Source organism: Acanthisitta chloris, unplaced genomic scaffold, assembly GCF_000695815.1.
Source record: "Acanthisitta chloris isolate BGI_N310 unplaced genomic scaffold, ASM69581v1 scaffold15184, whole genome shotgun sequence".
NCBI lineage: Eukaryota > Metazoa > Chordata > Aves > Passeriformes > Acanthisittidae > Acanthisitta > Acanthisitta chloris.
In genome coordinates this window covers 41,494-51,539 of record NW_008667739.1, presented here as the reverse complement: position 1 = coordinate 51,539, position 10,046 = coordinate 41,494, and the positions used below count along the sequence as shown (strand labels likewise).

The window sequence follows — 10,046 nt, the reverse complement described above, 5'->3', positions numbered from 1 at the left end:
GTGTAAGGGGGATAACAAGTTCAAATATTGCCCCAAACTCCCTCAGATGTCTGTCCTAATCTCAGACTACTGAAATCTCCTCATCAATAGTACCACCAGAGAAAATGCGAGGGGGAAAAAAAAGCCAGGATAGGATTTATATCTGGATTTATGTTTGAGTGCGTACACACTATGCTTATCTGATTACTCACCAGGAATCCTCCTTTGCAACGACTTTTCCTTTATGAATCTTTTTTCCCTTTATTAATAACCTACTTTCATCACTGCAAATGAGAAATGGCAGTGTATTTAGTCTGACACCACCACTCAAGAGAAACACTGACCCTGCTGAAAGCAATGGCACAGACTTCCATGGACTTACTCAAGCCACTAACAGTTGTATTTAATAACCTACTGACTGCTTTATTTATCACTCCCTCATTCATGGCACTCTACTTGGATTATACCCAGTTTCCATCCCTCTATGGTGTACTAACAGGTTGCTAAAGGTTCAAGACCGATTGTGTTTGTTATTTACAGTTCTGTACCTTGTGAATATATTCAAACAACGGTAAGTGATTTCACTTACTGAACAAATTAACTTCTGTATCATTCTGTGTTACTTAACTAAAGAAAAATGTGAACTTTCAATAAAAGTTAAAAACAAAATACCAATTGTTTTTCTATACATAGGAATATTTAAATTTATATTACAAGAAATAAATATAAAAGTATCATTGAGATGCTTAACAGTTGATACTTTTCTGTGTATGTACATCACTACAGAGTTTGCTACAACGTACAAAAAGCTGAAGACAAGGTAGCTAACATTTTTAAAGTTAACATCGTTTGTATGCACAACTTGTAACTTTCTACATTTATACAATACTACTAAGAATTACATCCAGATAAAATTAATTGTAATGAAAAAGTATAAACAAAACTTTCCTTTAAATGTAAAAAACAAGCTCAAAAAACCCCACTCTGATGAAGAATCAAAATGGAAATGTACCAGCTGTAATCTGACGTCCACAACCTTGTCAAAGTAGTAGCTTCATTTTTTTTATTCTAGTAATTGTCCTTGTCAATCCATTGCATGGCTGCCTTGAAGTTCCAGTACCATATATTAAATAAAATCAGTTCTTGGTCTGCTCACATTATGTAGAACTGTTAAAGTAAAACTCTACTTCACACTGTGAAACAATGTGCTGTTTAAAAGGAAATCACATTTTCTCCATAGAAGTTACACTTCCTCTCTTTGAAGTCCTTCTGAGTGAGATGTGGCTTTTTTGGCTGCCTGTATCATCCTTGTCTTGAAATACAAGTTGTTTGCCTGAAAAGTCATGGAGACACACATCGCCATTCTGTACACTGAAAGAAACACCATTCTTCTCACTGGAAAGATGACCTGTTGAAACAAAAAAAGTGCATTCCCTATCAGAAAGGTTCAGAATCTTTTTTCTGTCACTGTAGGGAGTCATGCACTCTCATTTTATCCATGCATCGATTTTAAAATGTGGATTTTTCTGTACATATATTGTATATATTTCTTTTCCTGTGTGAAATCATGAGATTTGAGAGATGTTAATTTATTCATGCACAATAGGATTCCAGATTTTAAGCACTGAAGGTCACAATTCTCAAAACGTAGACTTTGACTTGGAATAAATATCACTGGATAAGATACCAAATACTTCTGATTTTAGTTTTTTAGTTTAATAGGTTTCTCAGGTGTGCCATGCACCTGAAAGAAGAAAGTGTTTGAGAAAACAAGGATATTTTTTTCCTTTGAAAGGCATTCAACTTGCAGCATTTATTTCTGGAGCACAATCAGAATATGCCCTAGGTCCAATCGTGGCTTGAAGACGCATTTAGACTGGAGAGAATTTTACAACTTTAGGTGAATCTACAATGAACACATAATACCACTGCTGACTGAAGCCTTTTACTTCAATCCTGCACAAATGCTCAGTTCACTGGATGGAATATCCTACCTCTATGCATCATATTATGAGAATTTGGATTTTTCTATTCTAAGTGTTTGTGCAAATGCTTCTGTTTCTTAATGTCATATGTACCATATCAGTGGAAGCAAATAAATAAGGAATATCACTATGGGCAAACCAACATAGATGCAGAGACGTCATTTATCATTTGTGCTAGAAACAGAATTAGTAAAAAACATAAACCCTCCAAGTTTGCTATTTGTGTTAATATTTACAACACTTCATATGCAAACATCATCATGATTCAGTACATTTCAGGAAATCTACTGAAAAGACAACCCATTGAAGGCAGAAACTGCTTGTGGTTTATGGTTTTAGGCAGAGGAAAAATAGTGGTGAGAAACCTCTAGGCAATGAAAAATTCTTTTATTACAGGGATCAGAATCTAATCCTTTCTAGTGCACCTGGATTCAGTTCATCAAATACCCTGGAGTAGAATTCTGCTTTGGCTCTGTCTTCACCTTTCACTCTCTCACTACCTCAAGCTTCTGAACTGTCCCTGAAGTGGCAGGGCCATTTTACTATTTCTTGTTGTGGTCACCTGAGGGAAAAGTATTTGGTAACATCCCTCCCCTGCACTTAACCCTTTCTGCAGAAAGGATTTTGCTGCTTGAGTGACTGGGCTGGACTGCTCTTTGCTGTTCTGCTTGGGTCAGGGCCACCAAGCACACAGGTTTATTATGGGTCTGCCCAAACACTTTTATCCAAGCATATGTCTAGCATCTTCTCGTGGAAGTCCTAAAGAATTATTTAGTCAAACTATGCTAGCAAGGTATCATACCACCCTGTGGATATGAATGCAGGATGTGGTATAAGGTTCACAGCATTCAAAATATACAATAATATACAAGAGGAGATGAGGTGGGTCACCTGAGACATCCATGTTCCTGAGTGCACAGGAACAAAGGTTTATCAAAGTCCTTTCAGCTGCTTTGTCTGAGAAGCTTTTGGCACAGGACAGAGACTCTCACACTGGAAAGATCTAATTATGTGGATAAACTAGGACAGAATTGGAGCATGTCCCACAGAATTGACATCACTCAGTAGTTCAGGTCACCAATTTTGCATCTCATTCTAAACTACTGCCCAAAACAAAAACTTTCCAGAAAGCCACAACAGGACCATTCACTCAGTTGCTACAACAAACAAGTTTCACAGAGCATTTCTGCTCTTTCTTTTTGTTGAGAAAAGCAGCCAAACTGCTTTTGTAGCCACGCATAAGCATGTCAGTGTTGCAGGGAGAGATGGCATCTTTCATCAAGAGTAATTAACATAGCTGGGAAAAAAATAACTCTACAAGACATGCAGGCTTTTGTCTCTGTAAATTTCTCTCTTTGAAAGGTAATACTTCTACCTAAAAATACTGCCTTACTTTGTATTTAATGACAGTGAGAGTTACTGCATTTCTGTTCTCAACTGACCTGTTGGAAACAAAGTATTTAATTATTGCAGTGTGTGTTATCCAGAAAGGTTTTATAAAGGGATGTGAAAAAATAAAAAAAAAGAAAAGAAAAGGCACTAATTTTACAACCTCAATTTGGAGAGCTGTTCAGGGCATGTCCAAATGCTATTTCCTCGAGTGTTGTGATTTCTTTACAATATGCAGATAGAACATTCAAATGGACAGTAACCTATTAAGGAATTCATGCATATGAATTCCATAGCTTTTACTCTGTACATCTCAGAGGTTATCTACTGAGATTATCCCATGGATTATCTGCTGTCTTCTGACAGCATATGCCAGGAAATGAGGACAACAGCTTCTCTGAGAATGTTCAACAGCTTCATAATAAACATTCTAGGTGGTGACATGACTTCTTAGCTTCAACTCTTGATTAACTGGGAAAAATACCTGAGGCACACAGGAGTGATGTCCCCTGAGTGCCCAGCAAAAGTATGAAAAACTAGATTATGTCCATTGGAATAAAAAAGGCTTTTAATAAGTTATATTCAGCAGTGATTCATATCTAGTTTTCTCAATAGACAAGTAAGCCACACCAAGTTGCAAGTGAAATCGAGTGGAGGGCTACATACACCTGCATTTCAGCTTCTCAGGACCAGAGCAGAGGGTACCAGTTCAGAGGATAGTATTATGTTAGAACATAGAGAATTTTACTTCTGAAGCATTGTTTCTTGCAACAAAGATATTTCTGCTAGGCAAAAACATCCTACTTACTCTGTAGCCACCAGTGAGGAAGCCCTGTCAGCAGTGCTCCCTTCACTGAGGTGATTTTGTAAGTTACAATCTCCATTTCTCTTACTTCTCCTCTCATATGAGCACTCCACTAATGTTCTTCCTCATATTACCTCCAACATGATTTCTTTCATACTTTCAAGCTATATTATTATCCTGTAGTTCTTTCTTCTTCTGGCAATGTTTGTTTAAGTAAGGTTAAAAATATTAGCTGTTTCAAAACATGCTTGAAGTTACTGTCATATATTCAGACGATAAGAAAAGTGGTAGCAGCAGCTGCTGGTAAGTACTGTGATAATACCAAATATTACCTACTGTTTTATACATAAATCAAGAGTTCCCACTGAGTAGGAGAAATGGACGTTTTACAATTTCGCCTATAGTTCCCTAAAATTGATGTGTGATATTATTTGAGAGGAAATCCTGAAATATATTGACCCTATATTTATGAATAACATTTTATCAGCACTTCCCTTTACATCAGCATGAAAGAGCATAGCACTTCTGTCTCAAGACAAGAAAAAATAGCTTGAGAAAAAGTATTTTGCATTATACTTACCATTTCCATTTGCATGCACTGAATAATCATTATTCATTAGCAGTGTTGTAGAGTTAGTGGAGTTACTGTTTGACTGTAAGGAATTGGAAGAACTGGATACTCCTTGATTTACAGTCTGCTTCTTTAAACCATTAGTAGCAGTTCTACTCCAGTCTACAACAGATACATGACACAGAAAATAGCACAGCTCATATAAGCAATATATAAAAATATACTTAATAATGCAACTGACTTAAAATGGTTTACACATTCTCCTCACAGTATTCTAGACAGAATTATAATCACATAAAAGTTTAAATGTTCAAAATTATATTTAAAATTATTTAAATCTGGATCCTTTTTCTCTTGTCCCTTTTATTTTAATACAAGCAATGAACTCTCATAGTTCTACAACTGCAGACCAGATGAGAAAAATAACTAAAGTGCAGTTGATCCTCAAATTTCAAATGTATAAAGAGTATATAGCTTTATGAGAAGTCAACTACTGAATACCAAACAACATAAAATAATTTATATAGCCTTTTTGGATTAAACCATGCTTCACTTTGTTTCTGTGGAAGTCACTGGTAAAACTACAGTTGACCCAGGAGCTGGAACAAATCTTACCATTTCTAACTAACCAAAAGTCTTCTGCAAAGACTTGTCTTTACTCTGCAGTGGAAGAGGTCAACTGCAGTTAACAGCTTTATGCAACAGCATTTAAGAACTGCATCAGCTACTACCTTTACAGAATATAATTTCGGAGGTTTATTATACCTTGGATAATAAACTAGAACTGCAACTGCAGCAAAAGGATTAACAGATTTTTTTAGAAAATGTAATACAAAAATAGTAGGAACTTAACACTGAGTTTAAGTAGTCAGAAGTAAAAAGAATAAATTTTTACAAAATTTCATATTTACCAGAGTTTTCAGCCAGCCTGAATTTCCCACAACAGAGATACCTTCTCCACTGTTTACGGACATTCTCCTTTGTTACACAATAGAAGATGAAAATGAAGAACCCTGCAAAGCAATAACATTATAGAATGTTGCAAAATTTACTTTTACTGCTTCTTAATGAACAATGTTTTGGTTTTCTTCCATTTCATTAAATTTATAATCAACAGTAATGACATTTTTTTTTGGTGAAAAAGTTTACAACTCTGAACACTGACGAGTACTTTTTCCTCACTGGTGAATCCAGGAAATGACATTTCCAAATGTTTTGTTCATTATAGTATACACAATGGGCTGTCAGAAGAATTATAAACTTACCTTGCAAAGTGTTGAAAATGGTAAAGAGGTAAGTAAATACCTCATTTACTGTGAAGAAAGCAAAGCCCCAAGTAATTCCCAACAAGAATGTGAGGCCAGCAACACTCCTAAGGTCTTGAATACTGGTTTTCCTTTGAGCACCAAGTTGTTTTTTCTTTTTGATGCGACAGAGCTGGATCAGCACAACAATGAACATGCTGATATTGATCAGGAATATCACACAGAAGTATCCCACAGCAGTAATATAGAAGACAATTCTATTTTTAATCCAGCAGCTAGAACACAAGAAAAGTCAGTCAACTATTATTAGAAACAGAAAATAAGTGAAATAAATGTGAGCTACACATACAGATTTTGCACATGAAGCCATTTTTGCCCATTTAGAAAAATGTATTTCTTGGCCACGGTAGGAGCTTTTATATAGGCAATAACCACAAAACACATGACATACTGTAGAGCTATATAATTTCGAAGCACTACCATTGCTTCCTTCCCTTCCCCACCTTTACTTTATAGAAAAGCAATTTTGCAGGACGTTCCTCCCACCGTCCCCCACCAAAAAGCACCTCCCTTTAACTCACAATTCATCAGGTCCATTTATTGAAACCTTTCCAGTGGTTATAAGTCCGTAATTATCTGGTGATACTGCCAACACAATGGACACAACTACTGCTGGTAACCCTGAAAGATTATGAGCAAACACATAAGTGAAAATCCTGACAAAGACAGTATTAAGAGGACTTTAAATCATTATATTTTTCTATGACATCTACAATTTGTTTCTGAAATGTATCTGTTGAGTTTTGTTGACTACTAGCAGGCTGAAAGAATCAAAAATCTTTTGCTTCAAACTACATTCAAACTGCTCAGGTGTGTGACTTGCAAAGAAACAAGAAGAGTTCTTCACAGCCAGCTCCAAACCCTTCTGAATAAGCCAACAAACACAAATCACTCAAACTGACTTCAAATATCAGTTCAGCATACCTAATTTTCATTCTTACACATGCTTTATGAAGACAACTCCATTTATTTTAGTGTCTTCACTCACGTGGTCAGAGACAACAATCAGGCCCAGAACCTCTTCATCCTCTATCCACTTAGACCTGTTTTGCTGCTTTTCGTTAGCAGCAGTGCTATCCCAGAAATGGAATATATATACTTCTTGCCATTTATTTTCAAAATACAACCAACACCATCTTTCCAGGAAAATGAAATGAAAGTATGCACATTCAAAGCTGGTTCTATTGTACTAGCACAAGGAAAATTCATTATCAATTTGCATTGCAGAAGCTTCAGTTCTGCAGCTGGGGGAGAGCCCATACCTCAGAAAGGTGGAATAACAGGTTCACTGATAATGAATGCCTGGTCACTGCAAATTATAACACGTAATGACTGCTTAATTTTAATTTCTAAACTGTGCCACAGTCGCTGAAATACATTCACTGAAAAATTTCATAATAGGAATTACCTATTTAGCATATAATAGGAAAAAAAATTTACATACCCCAACCAACAACACAAAATTTAAGAATGTATTTCCGTACATAAGTATTAAAGACTTTCACAAGTGCCAGATACATGTGGAAAGCTTCCAGGCCCATCCAGGTGAAGGAAACCAAGAGGAAATAGTGAAGAAATACAGCAACTGCAATGCACAGGCCTCGTGTATCATACAGTGCAATCCATGAGTCCAGGAGGAAAACTAAGTTGAGCAGAAGTAATGCAGCACACAGCTGAATAAGTATTTTGGAGGGGTAGTCTCTCCGGATTTTCCTAAAAAAACGTAAATTAGTGGCATGACATCAATTGTCCAAGGATCCCTGGCTTACTTCCTCTCCTGAAGTCCTTAGTACACGAACGGCAAGAGAAAAAATGACTTATATCTTTTCATTCACATATAGTGCTTCATATATTGCATTTACACATGGAGATAATGATTTACCAAAGATTTCCTAATTAAGAGTCTGTATGAATGAAGTTTTTTAGAGAAGGTTACATAAATATGAACAAAAATATGAACAACAATTTGGAGTCTTTGAGTTTAGCACCCTGTTTTGGGTTGGGGTTTTTTTTTTCCACACTGCATGTTGGACTTCTCAGAACTGTGCTAACCCAAACTGTTACTGTCCTTTATTGTTAAACTAGATTAGGCTTTTGACTGGGCTTCTAAAGCCTTGATGGAGACAAGTCCTTGATGAGAGGGTAATGAGAGAATAAATGAAGAATACAAATACATTGTAAAATTCTGTAATTCTGTACTACTCTCTATATCTTCTATCTTAAACACATTCCTTCACACTTCTATTATGATAATCCATTATAAAATACTTCAGAGTGCTACTTCTTCACTTCCTACTGCATAGATCTTCACGAGAGTTCACTTAGTCGTGAGAGTAACATTCCTGAAGACTGAATCAACACCTTCTCTGTAAACTGGACAAACTATTAATGGAGACAGAATCCATAACTCTTGGACAGAACTTCACAGTGAAGACTACAATCAAACATATTTAAAGAATAATGGGAGCTTAGTTGAACAGGTACTTACTCAAAGGCTATGTAGGTCACAAGAGTAACAGAAAGAAAAATTGCAGAGAGGCCACAGCCTATATAAGATATAAAAGTCAGTACCAATTCTTGCGTGGGATTCAAAGGAGTATTTCCATACAAGTTCTAAAGGAGAAAGAGAAGTCCATATCAGAGAACATGTTTATTAAACAGAAAAAGATAAAAAACCCCACCAAAACACCTTTTCCTCTGCAACAAAACAAACAAACAAAAAAACCCCCTTCTTTTCATGCTGGATCTTATAAAAAGGTTATCTGGAAAACAAAAAAGCCAAGCTAGTCCTATAAAGAGCAGGGAGTTGAACTCCATGACCCTTATGGGTGCCTTCCAATTTAAGATATTATTCTATGATTCTAATTGTGAAAACCCATTTGATTAAAAACCTGCTATAAATTTGATCTCCCCTAAATTTTATTTCCTAGAATATAAACAAATGCCTAAATATAAAAGCTGCAGCACTTAAGAAATATTTTTACTCCAGTGGAACTCACAGACTCCCATTCAACAAGCACCTTAAGCATGTGACAAATTGTATGGCTATATGTACTAACACTGAAGTGATTACAACCTGAGTATTATTTCTTAGGTAGTATGTGCTTATTGGATCCTCATTTGCTTAAGACAACACATGCTTAAATGTGTTCTTGAATCAAGGAAAGATTGCATAATTTTAAAAATAATTACCATCAAAACTGCAAAACTTGTGAGGTGATTACATGAACAGACTGTTTCATTTACTCTGCTTTCTTTAACTGTGCAACCTTCGTATGACCATCCTCCATGTCCACCTGTTAGAGAAAGCAGATTTGTTATTCATAAAAGGCTTTATTTATGTTAACTTGAATCAACACAGCTAAAACAGCATTGTATCTTGGGTGATCTCAAGTGCTTACCATTTTTATGAAAGTCCCAAAAAACACATCTAACTGTTGCATTCTCCTGTTTAGGAAGTAAAAGGAAAAGTAATTATTAAACTATGAGTTTAGGATCAGATGATTTATGAATTATCTACAGAATGCAGGCAAGAATACATACTGTATACAGCAAATGTGCCTGTTTTGCATGAACACAAAATTAATTTAGGTTCATAGAATGGATTAATATTGCAAACTGCATGTAAAAATATGCTGAACAAATTTGAAGCCACCATACAGGAGCTAGTGCTCATGCTTATACAAAGATTCTGTTCCTGGTAAAACATTTTGAATGCTCTTTCACTGTCTTCCCACACTATACAAATTCTTGGGATTTCTCATCCTTCCTGATCTTGTAAGCATTGAGCACATGACCACAAAGAAAAGGAAAAATATTATCATTTGCAAATATTTGATCACTTTCTATTACCATGTTAAACGTTTATGTATAGATTTCCCACACATGCATGCAAATTCAAAAAACAGCAGCAGCAACACACTAATACTTGTACAGTTACATTTCAAAACTCAGCATATGTTAAGACAAGTAGAGCCAGCTCTTGAAAAAAA

At 35.7% G+C, this 10,046-nt stretch overlaps 1 protein-coding gene across 1 annotated transcript in view; it reads right to left on the bottom strand.

Moving 5' to 3' along the window:
- Window positions 1-962: 962 nt before the first annotated feature.
- LOC103800264 (G-protein coupled receptor 64-like) overlaps window positions 963-10,046 on the bottom strand; it is a 42,290-nt gene continuing 33,206 nt past the window's right edge. The window contains exons 19-27 of the mRNA XM_009072637.1: window positions 9,456-9,501; window positions 9,247-9,350; window positions 8,543-8,667; window positions 7,499-7,767; window positions 6,576-6,675; window positions 5,995-6,269; window positions 5,641-5,742; window positions 4,739-4,891; window positions 963-1,387 (exon numbers count right to left, since the gene is read on the bottom strand). Coding sequence (XP_009070885.1) covers window positions 1,203-1,387; window positions 4,739-4,891; window positions 5,641-5,742; window positions 5,995-6,269; window positions 6,576-6,675; window positions 7,499-7,767; window positions 8,543-8,667; window positions 9,247-9,350; window positions 9,456-9,501 — 1,359 coding nt within the window. The 3' untranslated portion in view covers window positions 963-1,202. The remainder of the gene's footprint in view (window positions 1,388-4,738; window positions 4,892-5,640; window positions 5,743-5,994; window positions 6,270-6,575; window positions 6,676-7,498; window positions 7,768-8,542; window positions 8,668-9,246; window positions 9,351-9,455; window positions 9,502-10,046) is intronic.